Source organism: Poeciliopsis prolifica, unplaced genomic scaffold (genome assembly GCF_027474105.1).
Source record: "Poeciliopsis prolifica strain line A6 unplaced genomic scaffold, Auburn_PproV2 SCAFFOLD011, whole genome shotgun sequence".
Lineage (NCBI taxonomy): Eukaryota > Metazoa > Chordata > Actinopteri > Cyprinodontiformes > Poeciliidae > Poeciliopsis > Poeciliopsis prolifica.
In genome coordinates this window covers 4,490,270-4,509,361 of record NW_026562386.1, presented here as the reverse complement: position 1 = coordinate 4,509,361, position 19,092 = coordinate 4,490,270, and the positions used below count along the sequence as shown (strand labels likewise).

At 36.6% G+C, this 19,092-nt stretch overlaps 1 protein-coding gene across 1 annotated transcript; it reads left to right on the top strand.

Moving 5' to 3' along the window:
- The first annotated feature begins 11,393 nt into the window (after positions 1-11,393).
- eif3m (eukaryotic translation initiation factor 3, subunit M) lies at positions 11,394-17,631 on the top strand. Its single transcript, XM_055037026.1, has 11 exons — positions 11,394-11,527; positions 12,846-12,978; positions 13,125-13,263; positions 13,357-13,480; positions 13,564-13,658; positions 14,151-14,234; positions 14,315-14,414; positions 14,780-14,861; positions 15,240-15,383; positions 16,183-16,243; positions 17,402-17,631. The coding sequence occupies exons 1-11, from the start codon at positions 11,486-11,488 to the stop codon at positions 17,523-17,525; spliced, it is 1,128 nt and encodes a 375-aa protein (XP_054893001.1). The 5' UTR covers positions 11,394-11,485; the 3' UTR covers positions 17,526-17,631.
- Positions 17,632-19,092: the final 1,461 nt, after the last annotated feature.

Genomic DNA, 19,092 nt, shown 5'->3' with positions numbered 1-19,092 from the left:
CTGTTTAGAAACTTACTGGAAAAGGATTTTGTACATCTATCCATTGCAAAGTTAGCAAAATGTTTTTAAAAATATCATATAGCGACATGTCCTGTGACTTAATGAAACAAAGAATATCAGTTCTGTCTGGGACAACATTCAGCGACCTTTTTTCCCAGGTCTTATGGATGTTGTTTCTAAATGATTATGCTTATCTGAATTTGATGTAAGAACATCACCAAAATTCTGGTATTTCTAAAACAGAAACCTATCCATTGTCTAAAGAGTCACAGTGGGTCTGGTGCCAATCTCCAGAGGTCACTGGGCGAGAGGTCAGATACGTCCTGGACAAGTCGCTGGTCCATCACAGGGCAAGGATAAATGGGAATATGAGACATTTCTTTTGTAATCACTGCTTTTCAATCATTACAGAACTTCAATCAATTGTTTAAACTGACACACACACAAAAAAAACATTGTTTTATACATTTTATCTGTGTTTTAATGCATCAGAACTGAGTTTGTGTCTTCTCAGAGTCCTCTTTCCTGTTTTGGGTAACATTAGAAAATGTCAATTCCCTCAGGAATAGCTGGCAAATGCAATAGCTGCACACACCCTAAGGTAAACAGTTATTCCCACAGAGCCTTAATTCCAATTTATTAATTTCCATTGTTTGTTTCTCAGCAGGGAAACCGTTTTGTAACCTTTCTGCAAATAAGTCGTCACGTTTTTGCTGTTTTTATGTGGTTGCTTATAAATGCAAGATTAAGTTTGGTTCTAATCTCCTCTTTAGCATGTTATAAACTAACATACTACATTTATTCTGAGTCAAATAATTTGTTGCTGAATGTGTTCTATTTGTAAAAGTAGTTAAAGCAATGAACTAAGTATCACATTGTTGCATTAGTGGCCCTTTTCCCTCAATGTTGAAGGTTGGACAAAACTAGGACTATCCAGTGTGATCATTGTAATCTATGTTATATTGTGAAGTTATGGAAGTTTCATGGGAAACTGCGGATATTAAGTGTTCAAAAGCTGAACAGACAAACCTCTACATGAAATTGTAGTGTTTCATAAAACCTCTGCGGTTTAATTCAAAATGACCTTTTCAAAGACACTTAGAAAAGTTTTTAATATCTTAGTTCAAAACAGTATTAATAAGACTTTTTGAGCCTTATTATTAGAATAGTTGCTGAAAAATAGGAATGTACTGATCCACTTTTTCACTTCCAGTATTGATACACATACTGTATCTGACGTTTAATACCGAGCCGATACAGAAAATCAGAAAAAAAAACGTTAATTAGTAGCATTGAATGGAGTAAGGGGAAAAAATTCGAAAAGAAAAAAAAAAGAAAGTGGAGTTTTTCGGACATGCAATGATTTTTTTTCTTTTTAAGTGGCAATGATAAGACTATTCAGGTGTTTCACGTAATGTTCGCTCTGTCACGATTGTTCTTCATCACAATTTAAGGTATTTGGAGAAGCACTTATAAATTAATCCAAGATATTCTGAGCCTAAATATCTTGGATTATTAAGATCCAATAGATTTAGTCTTAGACATTTGCTAGAACATGACATTTGTTCTAGCATTAGAAACGCAACTGCATCCCATTTTAACACATCATTCAATCTCAAATATTCACTCACAGTTGAAAAGTGTTGAGATGCTGAACTTCATAATAATGACTCATTTCCAAACTTCAGTGTTCAAGCAATATTTCCCCAAATCACACAAGATTTAGTTTAAACCTGATTAAAAAGGGCATTTCATTAATTTCATGCTTGACTGACTTCAAACTATTAAAATGCCCTTCAGATTTGATACAGGAGACTAGAGTTTGGTGTTGAAGAGGTGAACAGTATTAACCAGTGTCTGTCGTCACCATCTGGAGCATGGCTCAGGGTTCCAGTGAACATTGCTGACCCCAGTATCAACTTAAAAACAACTGCTGTGTGAGGGAAGAGGGGGAAACATAGTGACTGGGAAGAGAAGTCACTTTTAAAGTGATGAAATCAGCAGACAATCTGCTGAGCTCGCTTCACATAGACAATTTTTTGTCACGATTGCAAAATTTTAAGCACGTCACCTTCAATGTCTTTGCATAGCCAATGCCAAATTTGCCATAGTTGTAAATTTATTAAACAGTTTTCGTTTCAGTATTTTAATGTTTTAGTATTTAAAATTTTTGTAAACTTGTAGGAATTGTCTTAGTGTAGCATTAGCTTAAAAATTCAGTCCAATAGATATAACTTAACAAACTGAGTGGGAATCTTTCCAGCAATTATTCTGTGTGGTTTTGTGACCAAATGGAAAAGTAAGTGATCCCTGACTTTTTTTTTTTTTTTTTTCCAGAAATAAACAAGTGCAAAATGCAAAACTGTCATCCCCAAGGAGAACGTTTTCACATAGCGGATTTGAAAATAGTTACAAAGAAAATTAATTTCTCCCAGAACAATTATTAAAAGCCCTCTGTGGGCCACTCATCACAAACAAACACAAAATAAAGTAATGTTCTGTGGTACAGTTCAAAGTGTGTTGCCAAAAATCGGAGGGAGAGATAAAAATGCGAGAGGCCTCTCAGCCAACGCAAACGCTGCCTTAAGCAGAGGAGTCTTTAGCGAGGATTCATCAAAGGTGACAGGGTTGGGGGAGAAAACGACCCTTTCAGGCCATATGACGAATGGCAGTCCCCAAATACAACCATTCTTCAGATCAATCTCTGGTTAACTCAGGGTTTAAAACAACATCTCAGTGGAGGAAAAAGGGAAACGGTCAACACCGCCTCCAACCCTTAACAAGAAATAGACAGGCCTTTCAGCACAATGAGTAAGAGGAAATTTGAGAAGGTTATTGCTCAGCCAAGAAGAAGCATAATAAACTACACGAAATTGGGATCGGGCAGAGGCAAAAGAGGGGAATTACTTTTTCCATTTCAATAAACATCTGTATTCATGCTACTGCATTTGAAGATAGGTAGTTTACTGCTTTTTATATTGTTTACTGAATCCAAAAAAAGAAGCAGGATTAAACAACAATTAAAAAAAAAACATAATACAACTGACAACTTGTAGTGCAGGACAGTGCTACAATAGAGCAACAGGTGGTATTTGGATGTGCTGAGAGTAGCATAAATAAAAGCTCAGACCTTCCCTTCTCTTTGTGGGCATGGAAACAAGTTGATAACAAACCCAAAAACATGGTGTTGAAATGTTTCATCATTTCCTTCTATCTTCCTTAATCTCTGGGAAATGGATAAGACTGAACAGACACGTTAAGAAGAGCATTTCCATTTACTGACAAAATACTATCCACACAATGTTGTGGATAGTATTCTCATCATAATAACTGGCCTCCCTTTAAGATTTTTAAGATTAAGATTGTTGTTGATAGAGAGCAGAATTTGTGGTCCAATCAGTCCTGACCTATGGATGGCATATTTATTCATTCCCTTTCTTAACACTGGATCATGAACACAAACTTTAACAGAGATCATTAAGGTCTGCCATGCTTGAGATGTTGTTCTGGGTTCTTTTGTCAGTTCACTCTTGAAATAATTATGAGTGGTTGGGAAAAATTCACCACTCTTCCTTGTTTTCTCCTTTTGTTTACATTTGCTGGCGTTGCAGCTGCAGTCCCAAAGTCAAGCAGGGATTAAGGTGTTGCTTTTTGAGCTCTTTCAGTCTACTTCCTGTTGTCAGATATGCGCTATTTAAATAATCAATTTGTTTCACTCGTAAAAGTAACTGGGCCATGGTTGTGGAAGTGTACAAAAAAAAAGAATTGCTAGTCACACATTTTTCATCATTTATCAATGGTAGGATTTTTCTCATTGAGCCAGGCTGACTTTGTAGTTTGTATGGTGATTTTTGGTTAACTGAAAACATTTAAGAGTGAGGGTAAAATTAAAAAAAAAAATCTCAGGTGTTTGGGATTTTGGTTTCATTTTGTGTTGTAGTTCCACTCCATATGTGCTACTTAGTCTCCTTCCCTGTTTGTTGTTTGCCTCAGCTGTTCCACATTTCCCTGAGTAGCTCACCTGAATCCAGCATCAATCTTCAATCTTGTCTGATTTTACTAGCTCAGTGATTTCCATAATTCTCTGTTGGTTTATTATTATTTTTGTTCATAATAAACAATTTCTTCAGTAATAAGTAGAGCAATTTCTTCAGTAGGTTTCTTTATTGTTAAAAAACATATTTTTACCATAGTCAATTTTTGTACTAGTGTCCTTATTTTAGACATGACAGTAAATTTTCTTTACGGCTCTCACTGAATACACATCATCAGGACCTTTTGTCTAAACACTAACAGGAGCACTTGGAGTTCCTATAATTTAAATGAATAATTAATCTTTCTCAAAATCCCTTTTGACAAGCACTTTGCTATGGAAAAGTGCTTGTCATTCACAACACAGCAGCGCAGTTGTTCACATCTTGTGTGTCCTTATGAAGCTTTGAACCATCAGTGGAGAAAGGTACGATCGTAAAACTACATATCAAAGGTTTCGTCTTTGTTCTGTCTTAGTCATGCCATTCTGAGCATCCCTCAATGTGTGGCACACTTAAAAAGTATTGAAAATCACAATTTGTGAGAGAGCAAAACACTGAGAACTGTGTTATTGATGAGTCATCCTCACTGATTTATTTCAAGTGAAATCTTAAAGGGGAAATAAACGGTGACTGAAACTTCAATCACAAAATCTGATAAAAACATGAAAACAATTATTAACGTGTCAAACTTTTTAACTCCTGCTTAAAGCAAAAATCCAAGTTTTAACCGTCAATTTGTGAACCTCTTCACTTTAGTTGTCATCAATAAACTTTTTTTTTCTGCCAAACAGTGCTACTGATTCGGACTAGAGTCTCAAAGGTGACGCATAAGTTCCTCTTTTTTAAATATTTTCTCGTAGTTTTATTGCTTCATGTTACAGCTCTTCTCATTTGGAGTGAATTTAAACGGAACATTTTCCAAAGAGCTGAATAAGTAGCTAAAATGGAAACTTATTATCATCAGACTTCTTCAAATTAAGCATAAGTTGTGAATTAGCTCATAGCTTCTTACATCAGGAATAAATAATAACAAGTAACTAAGATGACATGTGTAATAACTTACTGTAACAGTGACGGCTCATTTCAACACCTCTTGTAGCTAATCCTAACTGGAACTGTCACAAACAGGATGTCTTTGACCTTTCAACCAAAGGTTCACTGATCACCAAGTGTTTTGGACATTTAAAGACTAAATTTACTCTGACCGCCATGTGATAAAGGACAGAAAGTTATTTGGACAAAAATCTTTGGACAACATTTATGACAATGAATCCATGTGTTTCATTTAAACATGGAAGACAGGTTCTTGGAAAACTCCATTAATTGGATATATAAATTGATTCATAAACAAGATGACCAGTTATTTGCTGATTACTTCGCTAAATAGACTGAAATGTCTCTCTGCATTAATCCTGAGGATGAGGTGGAGGAAGAATTAATTCATGTATATTTTAAACAGACCTAGAATGTGTGATTTTACGCATATGTCCTCTTCTCCTCTAGTGCCTCTAGTGGATGTCCAAATTCAAATGCTGTGACTCATAGCAATATTATTTCTGAGCAGTGATTACTAGATTGGAATGCTTACACAAAACCTTGTTTTCATTATTATCGGAGGTGTATGACACACTGTCATCATCAAACTTGCGTTGACCAAATGTGTTGGCCACAAAAACTGCATTTTTGGGAGTGGTTTGTTTACTATGTGTCACGTAACATATTTGATTGTTGCTGAATACTCTTTTTCTCATCCCAGCAGGTGGCTTTATGTCAGGATCAAGGCCGGCCCTTATCAGGTCTTTACAGTAAACCACAGCCTCTTCCTCACCGTCACACCCTGACAGCTGTGGCTGGGGCGTAAACAGTCATCAGAAAACATTTCAGATAACTCTAGTGGTTAATATCTGTTGTCATACCCTTGAGCCTCATTTTGAGGCTCGGTGAGCAAAAGTTACCGGTATGTCTCTGAGGTACATGCACAGTGTTGGGAAAATATGAAAATCACCACAATCAGCACAGAATGTAACCATAACATCTGGCGCTACATTTAAGGGAAAGTGTTGCTTTACCAACCCTCATCCTCAGGATTAATGCAGCGAGACATTTCAGTCTTAAGAAAATTGTAAACGCAGATTTTCTGGATGGCAAAACAGTTTTATGCAACAAACCTGGTCTTATTGTTAAATACTCATTATAGATCATTATGGGGTTGTTTTCATGAAATGAAGTTGTTTTAAAAATTTAAAAGTTTAACATTCAAAACTTTTACATTGTCAAATACAGGTTGGGCTGTTTAGCTAACAGCTCTTACTATCATATTTACTATTATATTATTATTTACAAAAAAATCTGTTTTCAGACCATTGAATGTTTCAATCTGAATTTAACCGGCATATATATTAGATTCTTTACTGTCACTGCAATCTAAGCTGTCCTAAACTTAGAGAAGACACTGAGCAAGCTCTTTTTTGAGAGTCTTTTCTAATACAAAGAAGGTTTCAGAAATCTAAAGCAGCATTTCAACAAATCTCCGCACAGTTTTAGATATTAAACTATATATTGTTTAATGTCCCGGTTTGATGCTACTCTGAGCAGTGATCTACATCTTCTGGATTAATTTCTGCCTCAGAGATGGTGGCTTGTTCAAAACACTCAAAGCAAACTTGTTCTAATTTGGTGACAACAGGATAAAACTAATTTTATCTTGTTGTCAAAATTCTTACTTTAGAATTTTGATAATTGATTGAGATGTGTTGATAACAAGCATCTAATCATTTAATCATTTAATAACTTCTCCAAGTCAGATATCTGACTTGAACTGCGCCATATTATTGATCACTTGGTGTAGAATGTCATCACAGGAACCAAAGAGTTTTTAGAATAGTCCATATGCTCAGTGGTACACACAAAGTGCTACCCCATTGGATAGGAAATTTCAACTGATATTTTCTGGAATGAGTTTTTGAACTATTAAAATTGTATGAACAAATATCTTGCCAGTAGGTGGCGGAAAAACAGTGCTTACTAACAATAAATGATTTATACACCTATAAATTATCACAAATCATCACAAGTTCCAAAGCCTAGATTGAGGCAGGCAAACTTGGAGAAAATATCTTTAGACGACTTGATTTTTCACTTCAATAACAATCATTTTCCGATTGCTAAAAAAAGTACTAAATTAATTTGTTTCTTTGTAGATGTTGACCGTGATAGTCCATTAGAAGTGTCCCCACGGGATGTGGACACATCTTTGTAGGATTTATTTGTTTATTTGTTAATTAGAGTACATCTTGGGGGCGGGGGCGAGGAAGGGAGCGTAAAGGGGTTAACTTATAAGTAATTAACAAGTAATTTGCTGCACCTAGAGAAATGGGGAAGTTACTCATGCATTGCACCCTGACAAGGTCACCGACTGATAGATGAGCTAGAGCGAGGGGATTTTTCAGAGATTGTGAAAGCAGCCAGAACTGTGGGAACCAGACAATTAGTCGGAGGAAGGGTAGGCAGCCGCGCTGGATGACGACCATGAGACTAGTTTACATGAGTACTCACCACTTGGCTGACTGGCAGGGAGAGAGCCCAACACCTGGGTTCAAGCAGCTCCTAACACACTGTCATTTATCTTTGAGGAGGCTGATCGGGCTGTTTGCCAGCATTTGAGGAAGAGCATGTGTTCATTCCCATCAAGCAGAGATGAGTCAATGAAGCCAAACTGACCAAAACATTGATATCTGGAATGTTCACACCAGAAAATATATAAGGGAACGATAGCTATTGGTTAATATATAAACAATAAATGCGTAAATATATATCCTGATATGTTATACTAGAGCTGTATATTTTCTCCTCTCTTGAGGAGAAAATATACTAACAATACTGTATATTTTCTCCTCAAGAGAGGAGAAAATATACAGTATTCTGGTTATCAGAATGCTGAATCCTAGAGAAAGAAGAGGCAAAGAAAAAAGGGCCGGATCATAAATTAGAAACATGAAATTCTTCTGCTTAGATGACATGAGTTATAGCTAGAAAGAGCTGTCAATATTTTGTTGTCATAATGAAACCGGAGCAGTGGTGTGCCAAGATTTAATATTTAAAAAAAAAAAAAAAACTTCACTAATTGATACATTTTCTATTTACCAACATGTTATCTTTTTTAATGGTGCTACAACTGGAGATGGGCATTTTCTTTTTCTTTTTTTTCCCCTCAGAAAAAAAGCAAAGCAGTTTTAGTACAGATTAATTTCTGCCTCAGAGATGGTGGCTTGTTCAAAACATAAACATGTTTAGTACATGTTTATGTACTAAACATTTATGTACATGTTTAGTACATAAACTAAAACTAAAACATAGACATGCAGTGCTATGAGAAAAAGTTTTGCCCACATTTTAATTTCTTTGTTTTTGTGATTTTTTTTTTTTTTTTTTTACAGTTACATATGCCAGATCACCAAAGGATAAGCAGCAGATAAACTGAGTATATGTGAAATGTTGCTTTCAAATCATAATGCGGTTACTAAGTGAAAAATAGCAGTCAGAGGTGGATTTGCTGGCCTTTTTTAGATTGCTGTCTTACTACATAATCCAAGAGCTTTTTTGTTCTTTAAGGATTTCTGGTAGCGAACAAAATTCATGATTCCATTAATAACAACATGGTGTTCAAATATGGTTGCTGCTAACCAGCCACAGATGATCATACCACCGTCATGTATGAAGTTATTTTTCTGAAATGGGGATGGAACAGAATGCTCATCATTGAAAAACAGTTCCACTCGATTTCATCAGTCTGCAGTACATTTTTCTAAGAGTTGTTGAGATCATCAAGACATTCTTTTGGAAAGTACAAATTGTTCTTTCTATTTTCATCTTTTTAATGAATGTAAGCAAGATTTGAAAAATGCATTTTCTCAGGCTCTATTTGTCTGATGTTAAATTTGTTTTAATGATCTAATAATTTAAGTGTGATGCTTACTAAAAATTGAGGGAAATCTGAGGGAACGCATGGGTTTTGCCATCACTGAATTACTGCTATCTTTAACAGTAATTTTAAGGTTTAAAACCTGAAAAAGTTGGGGTTGATAATATTTTCAAATTCTAAATTAAGTAAAACATAAGAATCTATCAGCACACTCTGGGTCACTGTCATTTTGCATCAGTTTCTCCTGCGGAATCCTCAAAATATTTTCCAGAGCAGCTAACTGTTGACTTATAGATATTAGCTTTTTTTCTTTTTTTAAATGAACTACCTTTCTATTATTCTGCGTGTAAAAAACTCATGAAGGATTCACCAGAATGAAAAAAACAAACAAAAAAGGATGGAATAAAGAAAGAATGTCCAGGTTCCTCTCCGGAGGATGGTTCAGGGTCTCCAGAGATTCAGTGAGCCAACAACGCTTTATTTAACCCTGTAAACAGTTTTCAGCAATCTCAGTATTTCTTGCACAGCGGTTTGAAAATCTTGAACCTAAATAAAAAGGAAAATTCAAAAAGATATAACATGCCTAATGAAACAGAATAAAAACATTCTCATCCAACCCTATCATAAGCTTTTATCTGTTAACTGCATTTCTATTTTTTAAGCTTTGGTGCTCAACATAAAAAGGTCAGTGTACCACAATGCTACGTGAGTTTTTGAACACTTATTTTAATAAACAACGAACAATGTCTCATCGGCACCTGGTGCTTCAAAGCCTGCAAAACTCTTATTCAGGACTTGAAATACACCAGACACTTGACAACAGCTGTTAATCAGATAATAGAAGCCTCAGATTTACACAAGCACTCTTGTGGAGAAACACCCATAAATTCTTTGACATGACAGTGTACAAGGGCGGGGAGAGAGTGAAGGTGGGATTTGGTACCAGGCGCCTTCCTTCCCAACACAATGACGCATCAAATGAGCTCTGTGGTGAAACACTCAATCAGCCATTTCCCCTCAGCACACTATTTTCAGACAGTGGATGATCTGATGAATGTAGCAGAGTTAAGTTCCCTTTCTGTAACTGCTAAAAGAAATATGTGACAAGAGGACTTTCAAGGAATTATGACATGGCATGAGGTGTCTCCATAGCCCATGAATCCCCAAAATATACATATTTTCCTGACAGATGAACCGTGAGCAGTGGGGCAGGGAAATGAAAAACACCCCACAGTATCCTTACCCTGGGATGAGCCTCCTCGCCACCCAAACATCAGTAACCCGACTCCATAGTTTTAAGATGACCTCTTGCTTCACTTGCCCTGCTCACCTTAATCACTGAGTGACCTGCCATTGCAACAATCACTGACCCTGCACCTTTGGTGCAGGGGCCCAACACATGTTCACATAGCGGTGTGTGGTGGGGGAGACGTGCCCTCTGACACTGACAGTATGTCCACCTTGGCCCTCTCTGGGTCACAGTTTCTGTGTTAGTCTGCAGAAAAGAGTTATAGTTTGATATGATAACCTTAACACAGAATCACTCTCTACTTGAATCCATAACATTTAATTTTGATCTTCCAAAGAGGAGACATTTGCTGAAATAGGAATAAAAACTGAAAAAAAAAGAATAAGAAAGTTCAGGTTCTTTTTTTTAAAGTGATAAATAGCAAAAGGGAATTTTCACACACATTTAGCCATTTTCTGAGTTAAAGGAGCCTAATTCTCACCTTTATAGTGGGCACTTAGTTTTTTAGTATTATAACTCAGAATATCTGGTATCGTGAAGCTATGACAAATTTTTCTGTTGAGCTCAATAAGAGCCAGGTGCTGTAAATAGTTACGAATTGTGCAAATCAGTTCTATTGTAAACTGTATGTGCTTATTTGCAATAAATACCTTTAGTTTAGTAAGTCACATAGTTGTAACATTTGCATCCATGAGCAGCAGGTGCTATGCTGTGCTTTTTTAGAATGGTGCCTTGACAAAAACTTAGAAGGATTCAAAAACCATTGAATCAAGGTTTTTAAGACTATGCACAAAATTAATATGTCTGACCGCAATAATAGTGGCTTCTTCCTCCTTTTACACATCAGTAATGAGTACAGCAACTCTCTTCACTGAGCTCCAATCGACCTCTGCTACTAACACACGCAATGCTTATTTCACAGAATAAATGCAATGCAATAAAATTTACAGGATAGGATCGTTGATTAGTGTTTCTGAGAGCAAGGGCCTTTTCATTGATTTATTTTTACTTTTCACTCAACACTTTTTCACATACACCTGTGTTATTTAATCAGGTTAAAGTTCGACTTATTTGTAGCATAATTAAAGTTGAAGTGTCGCTATTTCCTAGTCACATAAAACGGTGAATAAATGCAGACTCCTGAATGAGTTTAGGCGGCTGCTGGGACTTTAAGAAAATGACCCGGATGAGGATTAGTCGATGCTGGACTTTCTTTTCCGCTCTGATCTCGGAGTTGGTGAGAGCGTGGATTTCATCATCTAGGCTCACCGAATCACCAAAATGAGCGTCCCAGCGTTTATCGACATAACCGAAGAAGACCAGGTGCCACCTACGGTTTCTAAGAACATTAAATTGCGTTTTCTAGATTAACTGTAGAACTAAAGCGAAGCATTTAAATAAGTTAGCATGTGCTAGCTTCCTGCCATGCTAACTCCGTGCTTAGCAGTTGGGAGGCGATGGTAAAGATGTGTACGTTAGCAAAATCTGAAATAAGACTAATTATTTATATTTTCGATTAGGATTTCGTTGAGATATGTTGATCTAAGTTTATTCTAGATCAAAATATTTGCAGTCGGAAAAGTAACGCTTGGCTAGCAGATGCTAGCCACCTATATGCATGTCGACATAAACAAAGTTACAAAAAAGCAAATGAAATAAACAAAGCATTACAATTACTCATTCAATTTCCCTTTATCTTATGCCACTAAGTTCAAACTATAATTTTTGTGGTGGAGATTAAGCAGGTGTTTACATATTTCTTTAAACTAATGGATCTAAGCCCTGTAGTTTCAATGCTTTAGCAAGGCTTTTTCCAACACTGCGTGTTTTTACATGGTGTACAATGTATGTGATCCAACTTTCAAACAGGTTGGATATTGGCGTTTGACTTAGTTTTAAGTTATACGAATGACATAACACGTAAAGATGTCCAAAGTGCAGCACTCAGTTCTCAAGAATGACACAAATTAGGTTGATGCAGATGAAGACATTTTGTTTTTAATTGGGGCAAATTTATTACATACAATTTAAAATCTTATTACATCAGAAAATACTGGTAGCATAGCGTTTTGCTTTTAATAACCAGGCTTTATTTGCATTCGCTTTAATTTCCGAGTAAATGAGGAAATATCTGTCTGGTGACTTTTATTCAAAAGATTTTTGTTTTGTTTTGTCCAAGACTGCTTTTAATTAATCTATTAGACATGGCTAAATTCATTTAGCATTTCCAGACAGAAAGAATGACACCAAAACATAATCCTATTGTTGGTATTAGAGACATTTTTTGGCTTTATTTTTATTCATTTTTTAATCAAACCTAAAATAACAATTTGTACTTCTCTCTCCTTCTCCCCAGAAAAAAACTACATAATTAACATATTGCATGCTTAGTTTATTGTTGAGCAGATAAAAAAATTAAACTTATTTTTAATTGGGTTTTTTTTTTGTTTTTTTTGTTTGGACACTCCTGATCCAGACTAAGGAAGAAGGATCAGCACGTTCATATTTCAAAGCATAGCTAGACAAACAGGATGTTTATTGAATTCTTAACTAAAGTACAGCTTGCTCTTGTTGGATCAATAGTTCAGTATTCTGCAGAGGAAACATCCTTGACATTAACAATGTCATTGTCTTATTTCAGGCTTCAGAGCTGAGGTCCTACATCAAGGCCAAAGGAGCTGATATCTCAGAGGAGAATGCTGAAGGTGGACTTCATGTTGATTTGGCTCAGATCATTGAGGCCTGTGACGTCTGTCTGAAGGATGATGATAAAGGTGGGTGAGGAAGAACGCTTCTATGTCTCACACATTGACTCTTGTTACCTTTTAGCAAGAAAGTGAAATTGGTTTCATTTTAACAGGAGAAAAAGAACTTAAGTTCAGTTGTTTGAATCACCTGTTTGCTTTCTGTCTCTTTGTAGATGTCGAGAGCGTAATGAACAGCATCGTGTCTCTGCTGTTAATCCTGGAGCCAGAGAAGCAAGAGGCTCTGATTGAAAGTCTGTGTGAGAAGCTGGTAAAGTTCCGTGAAGGAGAGCGACCCTCCCTTCGCCTGCAGCTGTGAGTCCTGTAAAAAAAAAAAAAAAAAAAACGTGTTGATTTCTGATAATTAAAAGATAAAGGTCCGTCTCAACTTTTGAATTGCTTTTTCAGGCTGAGCAACTTGTTCCATGGCATGGACGAGAACACTCCGGTGAGGTACACAGTGTTCTGCAGCCTTGTCAAGGTGGCTGCAACCTGTAATGCCATTTCTTACATCCCCACTGACCTTGATCAGGTATTTCCATTCTCCATCTTAAAAGCGGAGTCGGTGTAAAGGTGCTTTTCTTTGGCTTGATTCGCGTTGGTGTCGCTGAATAGGTACGCAAGTGGATTGTTGACTGGAACCTAGACACAGAGAAGAAGCACACAATGCTGAGGCTGGTGTATGAAGCATTGGTGGACTGCAAAAAAAGGTAACTGTACACAGTAGTTGATGTTTATTGTGACTATTTCAAAATCAACAGATGCAGAAAGACAAATTGTCAAATGCATTCTACTTCATTGGAGCAATGCAGGGTATTACTGTGATATTCTTCTGGACATGACAACATTCATTTTGTCTAGCTCTGCTTAAAGTATAAGCAGCCAAAAAAGCTAGACAAAATGTGCCCAGTGGTGAAACCTGAATGCATTGAAGATTGATATAAAATCCTACCAAGTACTGCACCCAAGAAGATTTAGCTTTTCAAGTATTGCACACATTTATTTTGAGATGAGGATTGTAATTTGACACATTGTGCCACTCGGAAACATTGCAATGTAACAATGTTGCAGTGCAGTGTAACATTGTGTATGTGCTTTATTACTCAGTGGGTTGATGGTGTGTTTCAGCACATCTCTGGTCTGTGTTAATTATAACATATATGTCAAAAGGACTTGAACCTTTTTAATTTTCCACTTTGCAGTGAAGCTGCAGCAAAAGTGATGGTTGAGCTGCTGGGAAGTTACACAGAGGACAATGCTTCACAAGCGCGCGTTGATGCTCACAGGTGCGTTATTAAAACTGGCTTCACGCTTGTTGAAATTTGAAACGGTGTCCCTCTTTCCAGCCCTTTTCCATCGTTTTCAGATGTATTGTTCGTGCTCTGAAAGACCCCAACACCTTCCTCTTTGACCACTTGCTCACCCTGAAACCCGTTCGCTTTTTGGAAGGAGAACTCATCCATGATGTAAGTGCTTAAAGGTTCACTACATAACTCAAACCAGGCAGGAAATTTACCAGGATGTAGATCATTTTTAATAAGACAAATTCATCCAATATTGGTGGCATTTTTCATTTTAAATATTGGAGGGATTACATCTCTTCTTTCATTTTTAAATCTTATCGAAAAAATACTATGTCATGCTTTATCAGCAGGTGCTTAATTAGGCTTAAAATTGTTTGCTGAATTGTGCTTTTTGTGATTTCACAGTTTACAAGAGCTATGATAGCTTAAGTGCATAATATCAGTCCAGAAACTTAATGACCTTAGTTTGTATAAGTCCATCCGACTGATTATTTATTGCCGATTTTTCTTCCCATCTGTCTTCTCAGCTATTAACCATCTTTGTGAGTGCAAAACTAGCAGCATACGTCAAATTCTACCAGAGTAACAAAGACTTTATTGATTCTCTTGGTAAGTACTTATATCTTATAATGTGAATAAGAATATTATTTATTCCATTTCTTGTTTTCTATGTTTGTGGCAAGACAATGAACTTTGGAGGGGTATTTTATTCCCTAAGTGTCTGCTTGTGTTGATGCAGATCAAGAATGTTTGTCTCAGCAGAACTTTCGTTCTCCCCCCCCCCAACTGCATTATGAATGTAATTCAATTAAAACATGTGTAGGATGGGCTCTCAAAACAGCCAACACAGAGAGATGTTTTTGTTAATGAGTAGAATCCCTGACTGGTCCTAAACGTCCTGAGCTTTATTACAGGGAAACTCCCTGAGCGGAGAGTAATTGCCTGTGACTCTTTTGTGCTTAATGATCCCTGCGTTTTGGTCCTCAGGCCTCTCTCACGAGCAGAACATGGCCAAGATGCGCCTGCTGACGTTCATGGGCATGGCGGTGGAATTTAAAGAGATCTCCTTTGATACCATACAGCAGGAACTGCAGATCGGAGCTGACGACGTCGAGGCTTTTGTCATTGACGGTATAAACTTCAAATGAACCTTCTCCATCCATGTCCTTCAAACACTCAGTGCAGTTCAGAGAAACATATACTCAAGACTATTTAAATGTAGTTAGGGTGTCTTAGTTCCATGTCTCCAGTCTGTTTGCAATATGACCTCATTTTAAAATATTGTGTTTTCTGCTGTCTGACACCCAAATACATGGATGTTATTAAAGCTGCCCACAACCGCAGCCTGTTGGGTTGTGGGCCAACGTTTCCGCTTACTCTGTGCATCAGTCAAGTTTGACTGCACTAATGGGTGAGCTTCATCCAAACTGTACTTTAAAAACAATCATAGCGTCACTATCTGTGACGAATTATTCACTCAACCTTTAAAAGCCTTCTAAAGGGGAGCTAAAGTTTGGGGCTGCTTCAGGTTCGAAGGTGATGGATGGGGTTTAGACGCTCCGGAAGGTTTGTAGGTTTAACACAAAATCGCAGTGAGACGCATGAATGACTCTTAATCATTGACTGACAGAAAAAGACAAGACCGCTGGGATCTTTAATCTGCTAAATGCATGCTACGATGTTAAGACGCATCATCTTTCTGCTGCTTCTCAATGAATAATGCTTCAGGAAATTTTGAACAAGATTTTGTTGGATTGGATGTGCCCAAGATGACTAGCTGACAAAATGAAAAATAATATTTCCATCCTGATCAGTTAATCTACATGGACCTGATTATCCCTTTTGTGTCTTTTGAAGATCCTCTTGATTTTTGTTGAAGCTCTTGTTCTCTCCTCACCTTTCTTTTTGTCTTGCCATTTTTTTCTCCTAGCTGTTCGGACTAAAATGGTCTACTGCAAAATTGACCAGACGCAAAGGAAAGTTGTTGTGAGGTAAGTTCTTTCTGCTGTGCCATACATAGGTTAACATGAATATGAAGCTAATGAAAATAAAGATTTTACTTAAAAAGAAAACATGCTACAGTTTGCTTTGTGGAAAAGATGTTTGGTCTCAGATAACCAAGAGAGCAAGTAATATTCTTGGCACTCTGGAAAAGTATAGAATTTGAATTAGTTTTTTTTTTTTTTTTTTTCTGGTCTGGATCGGTGTATAGAAAAAAAAAGTTTTTATTTTCATCTAAATGAATGATGGATTCATCAATTCAGTGATTCTTGAGAAGAGGGACAAAACAGGTCCTCTAGATAAAGTACAAAATTTGAATAAATATACAAAAAATATAACTTTTTCAAATATCTGACATTGAGCACGACAATGTATGTTTCCTGGTGTTTGCTGAATGTTTTTTATTTTAAACTTTGTCGTAGGTGGATGGTGTCTGTAAAATCCTTTAGTGTAGGAGAACTCAATGCACTATAATAGTTTAAAACAAATAAAGAAATACTAAGATAATATATTATGACAATTAAGTATAAGTATTCAAATAAATAATTCTAACAGTATTAAAGTCTTTATTAAAGTTTTGTGTTTTACTTAGTGAAACTATCTTCAGTTATTAAAATAGAAACAACTTGACTGGTGTGTAATCTACTGCATTATGCACTTTCATAATCATACAACGTTGTTATCTTCACCTATTTTGCTGTGCTTGTGTATTCCCTTTTCTTCCCAGGGCTTTTTGGAAACCTGACTATCTTGTCACTGGTTTAAACTGGATATTAAAACGGAAGAGATGGTCCATTCTTTTGTGCAAAAAGTTTGCATGCAGGACCCCTTTGTAAACATTTTCTAAAAACGTTTCCTGAAGTATGGGGTTACTGTTCATGAATGTGTATAAATGGAATATTATAGATTGCAAGGATGAACTCTAGCAGTCCAGTACCTGCATCTGGAGAAGTATGGTGTAGTAAAAACATTAGATCAGATACAAATATATACAATGTTTTTTTTTTCTCTCTTTTTCCAAGTGATTCTATCCCTAAATGATCTCAGGTCTGTGTACAGAAATGGTCTTGCATGTTTTTCATAGCTGAACCTGCCTTTGCCATGAAGTGTGTGACCTTGGCCTTGCTTTCCTGTCTCCATTCTCTCAGCCACAGCACACACCGCACCTTTGGCAAGCAGCAGTGGCAGCAGCTGTACGACACCCTGAGCTCCTGGAAGGCTAACCTAGCAACCGTCAAGACCAGTCTGCAGACCTTGTCCCCCTCCGCATAACTCCAACATGGACCCGACTCTCAGATCTTCACTGCTTCACCGAATCTCTGTCCGAAAAGATCTGTTTTTATATTGCATCAAATAAAAACGTGAAGGTGACCAATGAGGGCTTTTGTGTTGATATTTACTTTATTTCTTAATTCAATGGATAATAATATAGTGTTCATCCTTTTAACAAAAACATTCAGGGTCCCCAATTGGAACTTCTCCGCTAGCAGCTCTTAACATCTGCTTCCAGTTACAAGACAGCTTACCAGTGTAGTAGATGAGCTGTGACTGGGGGTGAGAAATGACCTTCAGCATGAGGGTCAGTTAGTCAGCTGTACAGATATAACAATTTTTATGTGAACTTCGGATGACCCTCCATGTTACGGTCAAAGCTGCATTGTTCTGAAGGCTCCTTCCCTGCTGTTGCAACCTTGAAACGTTCAGCTGGGTTGATACAGTCTGCTCAGCTGTGGTCAGCATGATTCACTGTCTGCAATCCCCCTAAAACTGAAATGAACAACTTCACATGTTTTGGGATTTTTTTTTTTTTTTTTTTTTTTGAAGCAGAAAAGAAGGATTAAGTTACTAATGATTTGTGGCAAAAACACTAATTCTGCAAGAAACTTTAAAGTCTGGGACAGCATTTTAAAGACATGCCATGAGTTATATTCCTAAAATATAGATGGTTCAGTTGTCACTGTTGGGCTAAACCTTTTGTTTCCATTTTTTGGGGGTTTTATTTTGTTTTGAAAATCTTCTATTCATCACACTTCAACTGTCTGTGATCAATAGTTACTGATGAATTGACATTAAAAATAAAAGTATCAAAGTCACTGTGACTTTGACCAAACAGTATAAATTATTATCCAGGTGATACTTTTTAATGTCTATTAAAAAGTATATTTTTATTTCATGGAAAGTTCTGTTCTGGAAATACACAAGTTTTTGCCAGACAGCTGTGATATATTTATTTTTTTATTCAATTTCTAGAAACGATTGAATCATTGACATTGCTCATATACTTCAGCGCTTTATAGTTTCTGAGGAATATAGCAATACAGGTTTCAGACAAATAGATAATAAACTGCTGCTCTAATTCTAGAGGATTGGAAAAACGGCTCCATTCAAAATAAAAAAAAATGTACTTAAAAATACAGAGTGAAGTTTATACTTGAATCATGCGTTATCTTGAATATTGTTGTTGAAATCAAAACACAAAGATGTGTGTTTTGATTAGGACACTAATCTTCATTTCTCTACAAACTTGAAGCATTTTCTGTAAACCTGAAACATGCTTCCAGATTTAATCTTCCTGTGAGTCATTATATTATTAATACGTTTCTTTCTGACGAACAGCATCACATTTGCGTTTGTGTCGAGTCATCCAAGTTCTTTCCCCTGTGAACATGTATTCCTGCCCAGAACTATTGGAAAACATTGTATAATTCCTCTCCATTTATTAGTTTAGCCAGAAACCGTACTCTTGATGTCTTGATGTCACTAACGTTCTATTGGATTAAGGTCCGGAGGGGCTGGGCTGGGCTGATCCGCCATGTGAATCACAACCTTAGGAGACTTA

Excerpts from the sequence above, each read along its gene's own strand:
- eif3m (XM_055037026.1), top strand. The coding sequence starts at position 11,486 with ATGAGCGTCCCAGCGTTTATCGACATAACCGAAGAAGACCAG. Across the intron at positions 14,235-14,314 it reads GCGCGCGTTGATGCTCACAG|ATGTATTGTTCGTGCTCTGA; the intron begins GTGCGTTATTAA and ends CATCGTTTTCAG. Across the intron at positions 14,415-14,779 it reads AAGGAGAACTCATCCATGAT|CTATTAACCATCTTTGTGAG; the intron begins GTAAGTGCTTAA and ends CTGTCTTCTCAG.